The 19,042-nt window shown below is 44.2% G+C and overlaps 1 protein-coding gene across 9 annotated transcripts in view; it reads left to right on the top strand.

The window, feature by feature from the left end:
- Nucleotides 1-19,042, top strand: part of AUTS2 (activator of transcription and developmental regulator AUTS2) — a 733,730-nt gene that overhangs the window by 267,821 nt on the left and 446,867 nt on the right. The window contains exon 1 of one of the 9 annotated variants that reach the window (XM_062631959.1): nt 8,270-8,358. The exons of the other annotated variants lie outside the window; for them this stretch is intronic. Coding sequence (XP_062487943.1) covers nt 8,311-8,358 — 48 coding nt within the window. The 5' untranslated portion in view covers nt 8,270-8,310. Of the gene's footprint in view, nt 1-8,269; nt 8,359-19,042 lie in introns of those variants that run through there. 9 annotated transcript variants of the gene reach the window in all.

The raw sequence follows: 19,042 nt of genomic DNA, 5'->3' as shown, positions 1-19,042 counted from the left end.
TATGTGCGTTGGAGGGGGGTGGGGGGTCAGTGACCTACCAAGAATGCCCAGTGGGGATTCAACATCAAGATAAGGCCTTCCATCGTTACCCTAAATCAAACCTCCCTTTCTCAAGGAAATATGGATCTGGGCTATAAATTATTCTGTGCTAGACTTCAAAGGTTCAGCCTCTATTTGCCTTCTGCTGTATAAAATGCACATGTGTGTTTGCATGCATATGTTGGCAGCAGGAGGTGAAAGGGGGCAGGGATGCAGCTGTGAGTAAGGAGGACACATGGACTTACATGCTCTAAGGTTTGGAGTATAGGGGGACATTTATTCCAGTGGGCTCAGCACCCAAGAAGGTGCCATATGACTGTAAATACTGGACAGGGGATGTGGATTGGGAGATATTCAGGATCAATAGATTCGGATGTCTTCATTGTTAGCAGATGTCTTTCCAGGACTTGGAGTTTATCAGTTGCCGTGATTAAGCACTGTTTGTTCTTCAGATGTGTATGGGGCACACTTTCCACTTTGGAAGGTGGAAACCAAAGCAGACAAGCCACTGGATGTCGTGGTCTTGGCCCCAGACATTGAGGCTTCTGTATATTCTGGTGCTGCTTCCCTTCTCTGCTTTTCTGATACTCATTTAATACTTCTCTTGGTTCATCTTTCCTGTCTCTTTTGTAGCTCTTTTCTTATAACTACTTTCCTTGACCTTTCTCCCCCTCTCACCTCAAAACTTTTTAATCCCTTTTGCATCAGCTAATTTCCGCCCTCCTCCCTTTTTGTTCCACCTTAGTTTTCTAGGTCTCTACTCTATCTGTTCACTATTTCCTCCCAGTGCCTGATGAATTGGTGTTTCCCAGCTCTTGCATTTGCTACTTTGGGATAGAATTAGAGAAAAAAATATTTGCCTTATGGAGAACTGTTTTTCTGATATTGCCGGCCTTTTCTGTTCTGCAAAGTTAATCAGTGCTAATGGCTTCCATGAAAAGGTGGGAACACTGCATTTGAGTGTTACCCTTGTTCATCAATATCCTTGTTTTATCTGTTTTGATCAAAGGCAGGAAATACAGTACTGCTCGTGCTGTCTTCGATCCCAACATTCCCAGCCAGTTTCTTACATCGAGTAGTTTGGGAATATTAAAACTCTACAGCAATTATTCACGTGAGTGCGCAGAGTTTCTCATGCCTCACATAGCACTAGTTAGTTGTGTTATGAATTTAAGGAGAATAAGCTACCCCGGATTTGGCAAATTCACGCTTGATTCTAAAGAAGCACTTAAAGGGATTATTGAAATTTGTCTTGTAAAACCCCCTGAAGATTTCAGCAGCTTGTGTGGGATTTTGGTTAGCATTTGGATGAGTTGGCAGGCTCAGCGCTTGTACAGAAGGTCCTGTAATCCCTCAATAATGGCAAGGTGCAGGGAAGGTTTTGAGCACAGGCAGAGCACCGCCGGCATTTAGTAGGCTGTGAAATCTCCATCGGGTTTTCCGCCTCAGTGCTGGTACAGTTCATCTCTCATCTCTTCCTGTAATTTGGGCCACTGAAGCTTCAATCTGTTCTCCTGTGAAGTAACCTGATGGTTCTTAGAATTCTGAAATGGCTTCTGAGACAGCTTAAAACACACCTAAACCCAGCCAGTGTGCACACATTCTTGGTAGATACTGGTCATTACATACCATTTGGCAATATTATGTCAAAAGCATAAAAGAATGTGTTTATTGGCTGGAAGAGATGAGTACACACCATGCTTTAGAGCACCTATGGTATTTAGAGTAATGACTGCACATGTTTTGGCCATGGAAGAGCTGGGGTACTGTATATTGCTCTGTCTCTCTCTCTGCCACTATGATGATCTTCCATCTCAATTCTTCAGACCTGCAATTAACCCTCCCTGCTCCTACATTCCCTAAACAGAGTTGTTTTCTCTGCTAGAGTGGAGTGCATGATTTACAGGATGAATATATTAAATAATTTTAGCCTATTTTTCCCCCTGTTGGCTTGAGTATTTACAATGAGACTGTGATTTCCTGTCTGTTGATTGAACCTTCTGGTGTACAGATATCTTTTTAATCTGTGAGTTTATCACAGATATTACAGTTTCACTCATGTTAGGTGTGTTGTCATGTAGGAACTCTGAATACATCTGTCTGTGCTGGCATTATACAGGCATAGCATAAGAGACAGCCCCTGAGGGAGCTTATTGTTACAGTTTATTTTAGGTGGAAGGGGCTCACACACTGCGGTAAGGAAGCCAGTGTAATAGCTAAAGACAGGCAGTCTTTGTGCCAAAAATAAACCTGTTCTGCGATTAGCTGTGTAGATCTGATTCCTCAGCAGAAGTAATTCTGTGAGGATTTAAATAATGATTCTGTTAATACCGTGAGCAACTTTGAAATCCACTTTCCTTCAACATTTGTGCTCCTAAAACTCAATTGCTCAAATGTATGCGGAAAGCAAACAGAATGCAGAGGCTGAGCCAAAGCAGAGTTATTTCCATTTCAAACAGTCTGCTCAGTGCAGGAAGCTTTGTTTTAATTTTGATTCCATTATTTGCCATCTCTGATCACTGGGGTGTCGTGAGGACAGTTCCAGTCTCACCTCATCTGCAGCTACAGCGAGCCTGGTGAACGATCAGGGATGCAAAGCAGGCTTATGGCAAGGCTACTTGAAACCCCCTTACTTTGTCACTGTTATTAATTAAGGGTATTCCTCCTCTCCCATCGTAAAGAACAAACTGGATTTATGGAGCTGTGTGAATACATTTAATTTTTCATGTTGCTGCAGTTTCTTCCTTCTCCCAGCCAAAATCCTAGAGGTAAGGGGGCACGTTCCATAAACAGTGACTCTGGGTCTCTTGCTGCTGTTGTGAAAAACCCAAAACCCTCATGAACATGAGGGGGTGTTAATCCTGACGAGGAATTCTTGAGCAAAGTCTGTCAGAGGAGAATGCAGGTTTCCCAGTAGCGCATGCACACCAGACGCATTGCTCTTGTTCTGGGGGATGAGGACACCACCATTCATGACCATATTTAGCAAACAAGCCCAATGACAATTGCGGTCATTTAAAATTACAAAAAGGGCAAGGTTTACCCAAAGGGACTTATTTTGTGCCATGATTGACTAAAGGAGGGAGGCAGCTGCTAAGACTGGAAAAGGTCACTCAGTCACATCGGCTGATGAAAGAATCAGAGAAGCTGTCAGCCCCGCCGTAGCTTCGCCTGCCAACTGATGGCGAGCACAGCCCTGGCAAAACAAAGCTGTCACTCCTGGCATCTGTCACGGCGCCCGGTGCACCAGGATGCAGCCGGGCCGGCTGGGGGGCAGGAGGACACCGCCGGCGGCCTCTGCTGTGGGAGCAATTGTTTGTTCAGCAAATGGTGTTAGGGGACTCTGGCTTTTCTCTTCTGCAGTTGGGAAGATCAAGTTAAACTAAATATTTGAAGCTGTACTAGGCTGGTATTGACAAAACACAGCGCTTGGGCTGAAAGGGAGAAGGACGTGATAGGGATCAGGATGTGCCGGGGGCGCTGCAGGTCAGATTTCTGTGATGTATTTATAATTTAAGGTATTTCTAGTGTGAGGTGTAGGAGCTAATGGTAAAGATGGCTCAGCAGGTATGTTTTGTGAAGGTTCAGGTTATGCTGGCTGCAGGTATCCTAATGCTTAAAATTGTTGTGGAGAAAATCCGTTTTAGATTTAGGAAGCAATCATTTTGTCCCCTTGGTTTCTTTAGCAAAAGAGCTCATGTGGTTTCCTTTGGCTGCCGTTCCTGGGCTTCCCTGAAGAAATTAAGTTCTTCATGAATTTTGGAAATGAGTGTTCAGAAACCAAGCTAGGAATGAGCATATACACGTGTTCTGGTGGCTTTCAGCATACACTGACCAGAAAAATGCCATTAATTTGTTTGTATTGTCTCCTCAGTGGTGTTTCTCTCAGGACTGCAGGTCCTTGTATTTCCATCCTGTTTCTTTCAGCTTCAAGGTTTGCACAAGCGGCACTGAGATCTGTCTTGCAGCTATCCTTAACTTAGGCTGTGATTTTTTCACAGTCAGTCAGGATTTTGATATAATTGCCTCTTATTCAATTCATACCGATAATGTAGGGCCCCATGGCATGTTTTCGATGGGTATTCACTATGTGTCTTCTCTTTCTCTCTGTGGCTGTCATCATCCTGCTTGAGCAGACCCAGATTACAGCCCCCCTGCGTTATCTCCATGACTTTTTTGAACCTGACATATACCTTTCCTGTTGTCCAGGCCTAGATCTCTTCAGAGAGACCATGTTCAACTGGAGAAAATGTGACATTCTGAAAGAAATGCACATTATGAGGGTTGGCTTCCCTCCATAGTACAATGACAGTGGGGTAGCTCTGCCAAACATGTTCCTGTGTAGGTGATCCTTCAACATAGCATTCATGTTCGAGAGGTTTGGGAGCTGGGTGTCATTTGTGGAAGGGCAGATGACAGCAAGCCAGGGAAGCAGTGACACAGGCAGACCTGTCCCATTAGCTTTGTCATAATATTTGCTAATTGCAGCGTAATCCCTCAAAACATGCATCTTGGAGAAAAATGAATCAAAATTCAAGCCCATGCCAACCAGGACAGAGCAGAGTCCTCTCCAGTTTGTAAATTGGATTTGTAGTTGAGTGGAATTGATTCTGCTGAGACTAAATTAATCACAGGGCTTAATCACTGTAACCTTTAAGCGTAGCAGTCCTGACCACAGCTGCGGGGTAGCACATTGTTCACAGACTTCTGACTTTCCAAAGGCACTGGGACCCTGGGGCAGAGAAGTGTGAGCAGCAGTGAGAGGCAAAGCTGGTTTGGTCTAAACTTCACTTTCTTCTACTCATGCAGATGTGGGAAATAAAATTCCTACCTTATGGATATAAATCGTTAGTGAACAAACTATAACGCCACTGGTTTGGTCCAGTGCCTCCTCGTATTGGTGCTGGGGTAGGGCATTTCATTATTGATCTGCCCCCATTCACAGCAATAAACTCTTTCATAGCTTTCTAGTGCATGTTTAGGACCTCAGGCTGAAGAGTTAATCTTTTCCCAAGTCTTGCTCTGTCAACATGTAAGCCTCTAGGCAATGCATGTTGTGGTTTTTCTTTATATCAGCAGAGAACGTGAGAATCTCTGGAAGGCATATGTGTGGGCACAGAGGGGATACTGGTACGTGCATACGTTCCCCACCCGGACAGGCATTATAGGACACTGAGATCACAGTGGTAGAATATGCAGCCTGTATATGATCTTGAAAACCAAGCACAAGAGAAAAATTACTCATGCTTCCTCAAATCAGCCTCCTGCAGATCAGTTTGTACATGTGGTAAAAGCCAGTGCACTTGCATAATGAAAGAGGCAGAAACAGACATTTTAAATAAGCTTCCAACCTAAATTCTCAAGAGCTGGTAGGAACCCAGAGTACAGTCTCCTTCTGAGGTCTGCATTGATTTGTAGTGTTGATGCTGAGGTCCATCCTCTGGTAAGTTGTACCAGAAACCTGGCAAGTCCAAAATCACTGGCTTCTCTTGAAAATCAAGTTCTGCTCCTGCAGCATGAAGCTGGCTGGAAGATAGGGTACGGAAGGAAGTCTCTCTGCCAAGCCATGAGACGGTCTGACAGATGGGTTGACTTTCCACAACATGGATAAAGCTGTAAGCTAAATAGATCAGACAGTGTTCAGGCAGCTGTGCTTGTAGTTCTTTCTTTTAAAATTACATTTTCCCCTATCTAGAAGCATTTGGGGCTGTTTTCTTGGGATGCTGTATAAAAATAATGAATCTGTATAGCTGATGTGAAGAAGACTTTAGATGAGAACTCACCTGTGGACATAGTTTGTTGGATCTGTTCCCTACTCCAGTTAGCCAGCAGGCAGACCTAGACAGAGTCTCAGCTCTTCCACAGGTCTCCTGTACTCTTCCTGCTTACTTTCTCCCCTACATTCCTGTCATGTAATCTGAAGATATTTGCTTTCTGTACCGTCCTTTGTATTTTTCATTTAAATTGTTTTCCTTTTGGGAATGTATGGTACAGTACGTGAGTAATGTATTAGCACAATTTTCAACCCAGCAAGGCTTTGGTCTTGATTGATGACCTTCAGGTAATAACAGCAACAGCTCTCATCGTAAACACTAGGTTGAGTTCTTTTTGAAGGCTGTATCGCATCCCTAAGTAAATTTTCATCCAAAAAAAACCCAACAAGCTTTAAAACCCTGTGTGCAGAGAAGTATTTGCCATTGCTTTTAAAGCTGATGCTTGCTGTGATTTATTTATTTTATTAAATAAGGTCCCCAAGAATTTCTCAAACTGTCTGAGAGGCATAAAACCCCTGGCTTGCTGCAATATGCATGTTTTACACATATACTTTTCATTAATCATGAGGTATCTTTGTGGCAAGAAGCTGAGTAAATCGTCTGACTCCTTGAAAGCATCTTCCTCTGCTCTAAACTGTTAAAACGGCACAGCATCACTGTGAGTTGACTGTCCCCTGCTGTGTTAGAAGCAAAGGTAAAGGCTGGATGTTGACAATTTGCCATTGCGCTGCTGTATGAAGTAGCTGTTTAGACATTGAAGATGGGTTAAGTGCTGCCAGTATGCAAAAAACCAAACAAAACATGAACAGAATAACTTGAAAGGACTTTATAAACCCCTTGTTCTTCACTGCTCTGAATCTCCATATGTTATTTAGTTATTAATATCTATATCACAGCTGTATCCTCACAGGAGGGAGCTGAAAATGTACTGTTAATGGTCATTAAAGAAAGCCTGAAATACTAAAGGGGAGCATGGTCTGTGAATGGGGTTTGAGCTTTGAAATTTGCACATCTGGGTGGAAGAAGATGAAAAGGATCCAGCTGGCAAAGAAGGCTCAGCCACTGGTTTATCCTGGTCTGGAGGAAAAGGCATAGGATGTTGTGATTTTTTTGGGGGGGTCTTTTTGGTTTTGTTCCTTCGTTTTGGCTGTTGAGAGCTTTGAAGCTTATACAAAAGAATATCCATGATCCCAGCATATCCAATGGGACGCACGTGGGAATTGGTCACCTTTCCTGGAAACCCTTTCCGATGGCAGGTTTCGCAGCCCAGCCTGTGCAGGAGCGCACAGGTAGGGGCTGCAGCGGCAGCGGGTGCCTTTGGTGGCGCTGGTGGTGCAGCGTTCACCGCCTGCTCTCGTGTTCCCTGTCAGAGCAAGCCCGCCAACCCCACTGCCACAGCACCGCGTGCAGGAGGCGTTCCAGGGGAGCCGGGGTGAAGCTGCGGCAGCTTGTGCAGAGCTCGGATTCTATCAGGAGGTTTTGGCTTGCAAAACCTCGCCCGTGGCCTGAGGGGAAACGGAGCGTGCTGGTCCCGATGGCGGGAAGGGGAGAGAGGGGCAGCCATGAGGAGAGATGGTGAGGGGAGAGGAGAGGATGAGCGGCCAAGAGAGGTGAGGAGAGAGAAGGGGTGGCCATGAGGGGTGAGGGGAAAGGTGGGGCAGCCATGAGGGGAGATCATCAGGGGAAAGGAGAGGCAGCCGTGAGGGGTAAGGGGAAAGGTGGGGCAGCCATGAGGGGACATCATGAGGGAAAAGGAGAGGCAGCCATGAGGGGTGAGGGGAAAGGTGAGGCAGCCATGAGAGGACATCATGAGGGAAAAGGAGAGGCAGCCATGAGGGGAGATCATGAGGGGAGATGGTGAAGGGAGAGAAGAGGATGAATGGCCAAGAGAGGTGAGGGGAGAGAAGCGGTGGCCGTGAGGGGAAAGGTGGGGCGGCCATGAGGGAAGATCATGAGGGGAAAGGCTAGGCAGCCATGAGGGGAGATCATGAGGGAAAAGGAGAGGTGGCCATGAAGGGAGATCATGAGGGGAGATGGTGAAGGAAGAGGAGGGGTGGCCGGGAGAGGTGAGGGGAGAGAAGAGGCGGCCATGAGGGGGCATCATGAGGGGGAGGGCAAGGGCAGCCGTGGATTGTGAGGGGCGGCTGTGGGGCATGAGGTGTGGTTGTGAGAGGAGATAAGGGGTGTCCACGAGGGGTAGGGGCAGCAGCTATACAGTGTGTGCCACTGGGGGGGGCAGATGAAGGGTGGCTGTGAGTGGAGAACTTGAGGGGAAATAAGTTTGCCCTCAGTGACATGGTTTAATGGTGGGCTTGGCAGTGCTGGGATAATGGTTGGACTCAATGATCTTAGTCTTTTCCAACCTGGTTGATTCTATGATTCTAAAGCACACATGAATCTCACAAGAGCTGTGGATGTGGCAGGGCAAAGAACTGAAGGCTTTATTTGATCCCCAGCTGTTTTCTCGCTCGGGCACTGTTACCATCTGCCTCCTGACATGGAGTCAGCAGGCTGGAGACCTCAACTTGAGGCGTCACCTGGTAAGGTCAGAAGGCAGTTCAGTCCCTGTGGTTTATTCACCTGTGCTTCACGTATCAGCTGAGGCTCAACACCAGAGTGCCAGTGAGCATCAGCTGTGGAATCTGGATTCCACAATGGAATCCGGGTAGTGCCCACTGACCTGTCCCACACCTCAAAGCAAGGTCTGCTGTGCTCGCTCCTCTGGGGTGTTACTGTGATCATGCACTTGGCTTCCTTGCAGCTTAAATGTCAGCATAAGGCTTGATACCAGTTAGGTCTTTAAACCAGATGATACTGTTTTGCTGGATTTAATTATACATATCTGTTTCAAACCCAAATAGATGTATATATGGTTAAACTTGTATTTTGTCATTTCCTGCAGCTGAAATTTATTGTGGATTGAAATATACTGGTTTATCTGCCTGACCTTTTGCTAATTATTAGATTGAGATAAGTGTGTATGTAAGTGACAAATTGCCTTTAATGACATTTAATCTGCACGCTGACATTAATGGCAGGTTTAGCAGCCCGGTTATAGTCTTTGTTGCTGAGAGACAGAAAGAGCAAGGACTTCTATCTTAATTTGACCTTATTCAAAAGGTGTTTGTAGTAGTAGTCAATTTCTGATTAAGTTAATAACCTGTTTTACATAGAAAGCAGTCAAACATTGATATATGAAAGGGCCTGGAGGTGACAGATTACACTGGCAGCAGTGCTGTTGCTGGATTCTCACTGTAAATATATGGGAGAGCAGGAGGTGGGTAGAGGAACAGCCCCAGACTCTTCTTGCTGATAGAAGGGTAGGTGCCACATCCAGAAAACATTGCTGGCAAAGCATCTGTTGGACATTGGTGGGAGAAAATAGCCAGTATTTGATTTTGATAATGATTTTCCTTACAGTCCAAGCTTCTGAAACACAAAGATAGGCAATTGTATGTGCGAATTGAGAGAGGTAGGTATGCATGTCAGGAGTACCTGTTGTAGAGTGTGCTTCCATAGAATCTTATATGTTTCCATAGAATCTATCCCAGTGCTGGAAGGGACCTTAAAGCTCATCCAGTTCCAACCCCCTGCCACAGGCAGGGACACCTTCCACTAGAGCAGGTTGCTCCAAGCCCCTGTGTCCAACCTGGCCTTGAACACTGCCAGGGATGGGGCAGCCACAGCTTCTCTGGGCACCCTGTGCCAGTTCCTCAGCACCCTCACGGGGAAGGACTTCCACCTAAGAGCTCATCTCAGTCTCCCCTCTGGCAGGTTAAAGCCATTCCCCTTGGCCTGTCCCTACATCCCTTGTCCAAAGCCTCTCTCCAGGTTTCTTGTAGCCAGTTTCCATTGGCTGTGGTGGGAGCTGCGTGCTGTGCTGGGCACCCTGGGGGGTTTTTATTGCTGCGATGCTGTCGGGTACCAGGAGGGGTTTCCTTGTTAGAATCCCCAGAAAATAATGAATGTAGTGAAAGTGTCTCCACTGGGGATTAAGGCGCTGATCTGAATCCAACTGGGTATTACATTGCACCATATTGAGGTCAGCCATTGCCTATTTCTATGACAACAGAGAGACTGCAGATCCCTTAGGGTAAGCAGAAAAGAGAGCCCAAGGTGGAAACTCAAGTCCTTCTCTCTCATTGCCCTGTGATGTATTTACAGAATGATTTAAGAGGGACTTCAGAGATGAGAGCAGAGGTTATAAACTGCTTTTAGTAAAAGTAAACACCTAAGCAAATCATTCAAGAACCCATTAAATGGCTAGACAGCTCCTATAAATACAGTTCATAATGCACTTAGGAATGTTCCACCACCTACCAGCACCAGTGGGCTTTCCTCTTAGCACTCTTGAAAGTTTCATTTTAATGATGAAAATTGTTCCTCACATCACTGAAAAACTGTGAAGATGCAGTTCAGAAGATAGCTGGAAGGAGAATAATGTACCTTAAGCTTGTAAAACAACTCATTAATTTATAGTTTAATGCCTGTTTTTTATTCAACAGAAATGCCTTAAAACTAAACCAAACTGTGTGGCAAATTGACACAAATGTTTAGTGAATTGAGATCAACACTTATTGCATCAAATTACAATGAAACTGCAAACAGAATGCCTTGGCATGTTGGTGTGGAGCTTTTCAGCTGTCGCTGGGCTTGGTGGGGAGGTGCTGTGGAGGCATCAATCACTGGGCCGTTACTGAGCCTGTGGAAGCACCAGATGAGCTGGAGAGGATTGGGTTGAATCAAAGAAGTTTCAGATGCTTTGGGTTTTGCTTGCTGGGTGTGTCAGCCCCAGCCAGCCAGGAGATGCTCCTGTCTGTCCTGCTGCTGTTCTTATTAGATAATAATAACACCTATTAATAAATAGTGTTATTATTTAATAAAAACAACCAAACACAGCTACTGCACCCTGTCACCGTCATTGTGGAAATCTGGGTGTCTGCTGCTGTTGCCACAGTATCATTCTGGACCTGTTTTGCTTCCGTCTCCTTCCCTCTCTTCCCTTTATTCTCCAGTGTGGGCTCACAACTGCAGTTTGGTCATTTGCTCAACTCCAGCTTTTACCCAGTTATTCCGTTCCCCAAACGAGGGAAGTTCTTTGATAATTCCCTGTGTTCCACTGTACTTAGGTGAGATTGGGTCTACAAGTTAAGCACGTTCTGGGAGGTAGGAAAAGACTGATAGCTGTGTGTTAGAATAGGAAACCAAGCCAAAACCAAAGTGTGGTGACAAATCACCCCCCAAATTGATGAAAAGCCCCATACACCTCTTGTATACCAGAAGTAATTTTATGCCTGTACTTTTCATAAAAGAAATATATTTTAATTTGGTGCTGCCCCATCTAATTTCCGTTCTCTGTTAGTGCAAAGGTGAATTAGAATAGACTATGTCCTGAATTGATATTAACCAAGTACTTTTTTCATTGTGCTGGTCCTGAGTTGCAGTGTTGGCCCTTTCTAAAGCAATGATGGTGTCCCATACTCAGCACTGGTGCCATTGTAAGTGTATTTCCTTGCAGGTTCCCCCTTACTTTGTGGACTGCTGTGTGGTCTGATCAGAGACCAGAATGCCAAAAGAGACCGTTTGATCATTTTGACTGAGCTTCTGCACAACTCAGGCAGCAGGAGTTGGTGTAATTTCTGTTGGAGCGTATCTTTAAAATAAATAAATCTGGTCTTCACTTTAAAATTGCCAGTAATTGAGAATCCACTGCAGTCCTTAGGAAGTTGTTCCAGTGGTTAATTGCCCTCACAGTTAAAAATTAGCACGCTATTTATAGCCTGAACTTCTGCTTGCAGCTACTGAGTTCTATTACTCCCTTCTCTGCAGAAAAAGAGCCACTGTTCCAGTATTGTTCGGTGCTTTTCTTTGCTTCCATTTCTCTTTTCACTTCATATAGATAGAAAAATGCTGCAGTAATATGTAATTTTTTTTCCTGAGTTTGGACTACATTTAAAATGTATTTTAAGATTCCTGAGTGATAAATGCTATAATACACAGAATTCCAAAAGATCTGTTAATTATCCCACTGTGAGCTTTGGTACCTCCTGGTGGCACACACCCAGCAGGACTCCTCACATCCTGTCGTCTTCTATTAATATTGATACTATTTTTTCTAGGACCAACACCTAACAACTCTGTAGGGGAATTAAACCTCCCTCACTGATAGTTCGGAGTTGAATGTCCTTGGGCAGCCAGGGGAATGGCAGCATTATCCCATGGTGAGATGTGTGGGTACCAGCAAAATCAGCTCTGTTGTCACTCTGTTTCCTCCTTCTTCTTCTTTAGAACCAAATTTAGTAGTTGCCTGTTGTAGAGCAACAATACTGATTGAGAAGGAAGAAAGCGGTGTTCGTCACTGGCCATTTTAGGGTCTCATGTATTGGGATTTACTTGGTGACTGGTAATTACAGAGACTCCTACACACAACCCTTTACTAAACCTGCACTTATTAGAACAGGACAGAACCAGATTGTGTACCCTAAATGGTTTTAAAATACTGTCGTGGTTTAAGCCCAGCTGTAAATCAGACCACGCAGTCTCTGTCTCACTCCCCGCTTTCCCCCACCTCCGCTCCCAAAGAGATGGGGAGGAGAATCGAAAGAATGTAACTCCCACGGGCTGAGATAAGAGCAGTCCAGTAACTAAGGTATAACACAAATCACTACTGCTACCACCAATAACAATAATGATAAGGGAAATAACAAGGAAATAGAATACAACCGCTCACCACCCGCTGACCGATACCAAGCCCGACTGAGCAGTGATTTAGCCTTTCCGGGTAACTGCCCCCAGTTCTACATCCTGGGCATGACGTGCTGTGGTATGGAATACCTCTTTGGCTAGTTCGGGTCAAGTGTCCTGTCTCTGCTTCCTCCTGGCTTCCCCTCCTCTCTGGCAGAGCATGAGGCTCACAAAGTCCTTGTGAGCAACTAAAACCATCAGTGTTATCAGCGATGTTCCCAGGCTGAAAGTCAAAAATGCAGCACTGCACCAGCTACTAAGAGGGAGAAAAATGACTGCTACTGCTGAACCCAGGACAAACACATTTTCATCAAATTTGCTTTGTCTGTGCTAAAGAAGTGTTGACCTTAGCAAAGGTCTGTGTTGTGCTGTATCAGATATACCTGGTATTTGGACTCCTTATTCCTCATGACCTGAAATTAATCCAGAAATACATTGGCACATGGATGTGAAACCATCTGCTTCTTGCTTTCTTCCTGCTTTTCAGAGCCCTATGGACTCCCCATTGGTTAGACATGGTGAAGGCAGTGTGTGAGTAAACCCTAAACCAAACAGACACTAAACTCTTGGTGTCATTCCAGATTTAGCTGCTTGGCTGAGTTCTTGCAAGTAAAATGCTGCTCTGGCACTGGTGCTGTCCTTGAAGATGGTGCCCCATGCGGCGTGCCGGTGTGGGATCAGCCCGGCTTTGCCTCATTCCCTCTCTGCTGAGGCACCACACAGGCAGGGAGGTTTTTGCCATGACGAGCTCGAAAGCTTTGTGGACATCGTATGGCTGTGTTGGCTTTGGAGGTCTTCTGCTTATCAGCAGGGGTAGCTGTCCACTAAGATGGACATCTTGGTTCCTGTCTGACTCCGTGTCTGTGCATGTTGGAACTGGGAAAAAGCTGCAGAGACCTTTTCCTGCAAGTTTTCCCTGATATTTAAACCAGGATGCTTTCCCAGTGCCTGTTCCTGCCACCATTGTCACTGCAGCCTTTAAAATATTTTTCCTTGTTGCAATCTTCCTGATAAAAGCATCTCTAGGAAAGAGGAATTATGCCACATGACAGAATATTCACATTTTAAAGCTACACATTGGACTTCTCTTGGCAATGATATTTGAAACCTTGCTGTAGTCAGAAAGTAAGTGTTTGGGCCAGTTGATATGTACTGTTGTAGCTGCAAAGGTATGGGATTCTGCTCTTTGCTTTTAGATAATTCAGTTGTTTTATTGAGAAGAGAGGGATTTCCAGCACCTACTTCCTCAGCTCCCTCTGCACCCATCTGGTGTTACCTTTGTGTTCATAGTCCGTGCTATGAACCAGGAGTAAAAAACATTGGTATTAAGCACCCAGTGGGGTGAATTTTTCACACTGTCATCTCTAGGCTGGTTCCCTGGTCAGGGACCTGTAGTGAAACCTACTTCTAGTGAGCACTGTTGGGTGTGGGCTTAAAATTCTTGCTTCAGCATTGTAAATGTGTCCATGAAAACCACAAAGACTTGCCTGCAGATAATAGATGGAACCACTCTTGTGTGAAATCATTTATGAAGTTCTTGGGTCTTCTTTTTTTTTTCCTTTCAGTTTGCCTTCATTTCCCCACCCGTGAAATAGAAATCCCAACCTTGCCTTTCTTCCAGGCTCTATCTGCGCTAATACAAAGCAGTTCAGCAATGCTTTTGTGCCATATGTCTTCACAGTGGCAAGCAGAGGGGGGCTGTCAGTCTCAGCTGGGGGCCTGTATTACTACTCATTCTGTAGTCATACAAATAGTGGATAATATAATAATAATGCAGAAAAGAAAGTAAATGCTCTTTATATGGAATAATTGAATATCGCTGTGACGTTGAACAATGACTCTTAAAAGGATGGGGGGAAGTCATGCTTTTTTCTTCCTTAATTACAGCTGAACTAAAATTACTATATTTAGTTATTTCTAAAGCTCCATTGTATTTTTCTGTTTCTGAAAGAACACAGTGATTTGGATATGCATGCATTTTCCTCTCCAGATGTCCTCTTGCATCTTGAATGTGGTTTTATATCTTCATATCTGTGATAATGGAAGCTTGCATTTCTTCACGGGTAGTGTGTGAGAAGCCAGTTGCGCAGGTCAATATTAAAGAAATACTATAAATGGTCTCTGTAGGCTTAGAAAAGCTCCATCCCACTGTTGCCAGTACTTTGTATGTAGGTACCTGTCTTAGCTTCCTCACCTTTGTGTTTTACATGAATTAATGAGTAACCCAGATGGTTTCTAGTTGTTGTAGAATCCCAGACTGGTTTGATTTCCCTGTTAAATTTGCAGCAATAGTACTTTATTCACCCTCGTAGGCAAGTACACGGTTGTATGGTAAAATGAGCACAGGGTACTGGATTTTTGAGTGGTTTGAGAGGTCATATTGCCAGTTCATGGAGGAAATACAAGGTGTCCTGCGTGGAATCATGCTGAAGCTTCCTGTACTTAATCTAACTGGGAAAATGCACTGATTTCCGTATGTTTCAATACCAGTCAGACACCAGTCCAGGGACAGTCACAGGGAGGTGCTGTCCTGTCTTAACACCAGGCAGTTCTCCTGCTCTGTTTCAACCATTACCTCCCTATCTACAGCTAGTGCTCGAGGATGGGGAGCTCTGTGGGTTTGTACCATTTGCTTGTCACACGCCGTGTTCCCAATTCGAGCGAGGGTGCCTGGTGAAACAGATGGGGCTCCTTTCCACTGTGTCCATTAAACTTCCTGAGATTGTAATGCATGACTTTATGAAGTGATTCACTCCTGGCATCTTTAAAAATAGGTTTTATACAGATATTTTTGATGATTGTATAGCTTTCCATCAGCCATTTTCTGCTGTATAAAGGCTGGTGTGCATATCATAGCTTCAAAATCATGCTACTTAAAGCAGTGCTATTGCACTTGATGTCGAACAAGGTGCTCAGGTATCTCTTTCCCTACCACCTAAGCACCATCCACATCACATCTCCATAACCAAGGTTCCCTGTCTGCTAAGCCTGTGTGCTATTTCTCTACTTCAAAGAAGCATAAGAGTGTAATGGTGGCAGTGTATTCTGAGATCCTTGCTTACCAGTTTGTCTCACTGAAGCTACAGAGTTTAATAAGCTATAAGACATGTTTTTGTCTTCCCAGCCTCTGTCATCTTATAGCAAATTATATTCATATCAAAGAGTAGCTGATGTTAAGGGTTATATACATGAGAGCACCCTTCATGGGAGCAGGAAGAGATGATAACAAAAGTGGTTTGACACAAAGCTGCCTGAAAGAGGGAAAACTCTACACACATCTTCGCTCTTATGTGCATTTCAATTTACACTACATCAAATTGGATTAGAGTCTGTTAATTCAATTAATGACTACATTGAAAGTTTGCCTTCGCTCATAGTGAAAACAGGAGGGCAGCTCCTAATAGCCTATGGATTTAATGACTGCAACTTTGAAGAGTGTTAAGCTAAAGTGAAGTTCAGAATGGCTTGTTAACTGGGTTTATTAGCAGTTGACCTTCCCTTTCAGCATAATAGTAGCAGCCAGACTGAAGAAAGCATTAACGTCCTCATTAGCATTTATCTAAAGATAGTCTGCTGCCCATTCCACAGTAAATTAGCTCAATCAGCCAGAAAGAGCCTGAGAAACATTTTCTCACATACCTTTAATTCTCTTTTTACTCCCCTCCTCCTCCCCCCTTTATTTTAAGTCAGGCGAGTTCATTTTGTCTGGTTTACTTGAGAATGAAGCCTCGGGACAGTTGTATTTAAAGAAAGTGTTTCTACATGCTCAGACAATTAGAGACCTTCTCCTGTGAGCCAAAGTCATGGGAGTGGAATTACTGTGTTTTCAGGGATGTCCTTCTTTTGGCCTTTGCAGAGATTACTGATACCTTGCTTGTTTTCCAATACAAAGCTTTTCTCCAAGATAGCCTGGCTGCCTTGGAAGTTGTTTCCCAACAAAACAGTCTCTTTTGTATGTGTGAGAACTCGTGTTTGGAGGTGCAAAGTGCACTTGCGAAAGCTGATGTGCAGGTTTGACCCTTGCTAGTAGCTGGCGATACAAAAAGCGTGTTAATACTTGGGAATTCGGTACACTTGGCTTATGGAGACAGCTATGATTTATGAAATGCCCTGGGTTGACTGAGCTGCAGACAAAACACTTTAGTTATCTGCCATCCCCTCAGTGCTGACCAGCTCTGTGCTCCTGGCATGGCTTTAGAGAACAGGGCTTGAGAGGGAGAGAGACCAGGAAGTGTCATCAAACCCTGTTTCTATTTGTCATTTCTAGTGGTGAAAGGATTTATGCCTTCAGCATAGAAGGTTTTGTTCAATGTAAATAATTCATAGGAAATTAATTATCTTCTGTGTATGAGTAGGTGGAATGGCTCAGGGTCCTATCCTGTGTCCTGCCCATATATCTGATTTGTGTAAAAGTTGTGTAAAACCTAAAAACCCCATAAAATGGAATTTTCTTCTGGGACTTCTGTAATTCTATCTATTCAACGTATTCAATCTACAAGGATGCTGTGCACACCAGTGCCAGCCCCACAATACATCAGTTACTCAGGCTTTGGTTATTCATCTTGGGTAAGGTGGGCATGGTATCTGTTTACAGTTAGAATGTTTTCTTTGCGCAGTTCAGGATATACTCACAGGTTTTGCTGGATCAAACCCTTTTTATGTTTATAAATGATCATTGATACAGTTCATTGTGATACGAAAAATGTTAATAAACAGCCTTTTCCTGCTTTTACAGCACACTGGACAAAAACGAGGTCAAGAGAAGGGAAAAAAATGTGTTAAAAGGAGGTGAGGTAACCAGTGCCAGTTTAATCAGCACCAGTATCTCACTTGGTTTGTGGTGGTGTACAGCAATTCAACTTCTTTCTTCAGCATTTGCTAAGAGCTCCTCTCAGCCTGTTAGCCCTTTATATGAAGCATCTCGTAAACTGCTTTTACGAGACTGTTGCTTCCTCAAAGCTTTCAAAATGGCTTGTAGGAGAACAGCAAAAATACAGTCTTGGTGCAAAGGAAGGAGGAAGAGGATGGAAGGAAGATATAGAGGAAAGTATGAAACTGTCCTCTTGGCACAATAAGCATTAGCTGTGGTGTCTTAAGTTTGTAGTTGTTGAGCCTAAAGCTTTCCCTGAAATGAGATCCCTTGGCTGTCCCTTGGCCTGGAGGCTGTACTACTCTTCTGTTCTGAGCCAAGTGGTACATTAGAGCAGGAGTTTACCCAAGCTCTCGGTCTCCACTTCCTCCTGTGGAACATAAAGATGGGCAGGAAGATGCAGAATTTGGGTTTCCCTATGAAATTTCCATAGGATTTTTTACAAAAAGTCGCTTTATTAGGTCTGTTTTCTGTAAGCAAGTCTCTGCTGCCAGTACACGCTGCCTTTGGGCTTTCTAAACCAATAGGTATTCAGGGGTTTATATTTGATGTAACATTTCTCTTGCAGTAATAATCAGAAGCCAAACATTTGACAGTCTCAAACCGTTGAATGTACACTCTCAGGCTTTAAAATTTAAGCGCTTGATCTTTGTAAGTACTGGTCCTGGTCTAGCCAAAGTACTTAAGTGTGTGCTTAATCTTAAAGCGCTGAGCAGCACCATTAACTTCAGCAAAACTCTCCCTGCATTTAAAGTTAAGCTTGTCCTGAAGGATTGTGCTGAGCTGGAGCTGGAACACTTGGCATCTTGCAGGATAAAGCTGTAAAAGCAGCCCGGTTTATGAAGACAGCTCAGCTTCTTCAGCTCTAGTTGATTTTAAGAGGATTTCTGTATATAGTGATTTTGCTCCTGAAGAATGCGCTGTCGTTGGCTGCTGCTGTGCAGGTACCTCAGCTGTGCTTGTGGAAGCTGTATACTTAAATAAAATGGGGGAGGATTTTCACACAAATATAACGTGAAAGTGCCAGAATTTTAAGACTTTTCTTCCCTTAGAATATATTTTTTCTTTTCTTTTTTTTTTTTTTTTTTTTATGTGTGAACATCAGAGTATGTGATCCGGTGATGGGTTTGAAACTTGTAACTCAAGAGGGGTAGTTTGTTGTTGTTTGTGGGATTTTTGGCACCTGTTTTACCTATAATACAGTTTGGCTGATAAATCAGATTTGTTAAAAAGAAGTTGCAGTGATGGTGAAGAAACAGATGCAACGTTGTTGTATCTTACAAAGTTATGGATTGATTTAATAAGGATTAAACCCTACTTCTAATAGGGATAGATGCAATATGAAAAAATCTGGTTTAGCTTGCAAGCAGTTCTACTTGTACCGGTTGGGCTTCCTGGTTAAGAGGGATGAAGAGGTGCAGGAGAGATGGAGGGGTGCAGCAGACAGTGCAGTGCAGGAGGGGTGGGAGGTGCAGCAGCGCAGTGCGGGCCACTGCAGTGACTGTGCTGCACATCGGGGACTCCTTGTTCTGTCACTGGGGCTTTGCATGGGCTGGCTTCCTGCCTGGGGTAGTTAAAAGCCTGCAAACACGGGTACTGTGTGGCCTGTAGCTCC

Source organism: Pezoporus occidentalis, unplaced genomic scaffold (assembly GCF_034315485.1).
Source record: "Pezoporus occidentalis ecotype Australia unplaced genomic scaffold, CSIRO_AGI_Poc_V1 ctg110, whole genome shotgun sequence".
NCBI classification, from domain to species: Eukaryota; Metazoa; Chordata; class Aves; order Psittaciformes; family Psittacidae; genus Pezoporus; species Pezoporus occidentalis.
This window is presented reverse-complemented; position numbering and strand designations above follow the sequence as displayed.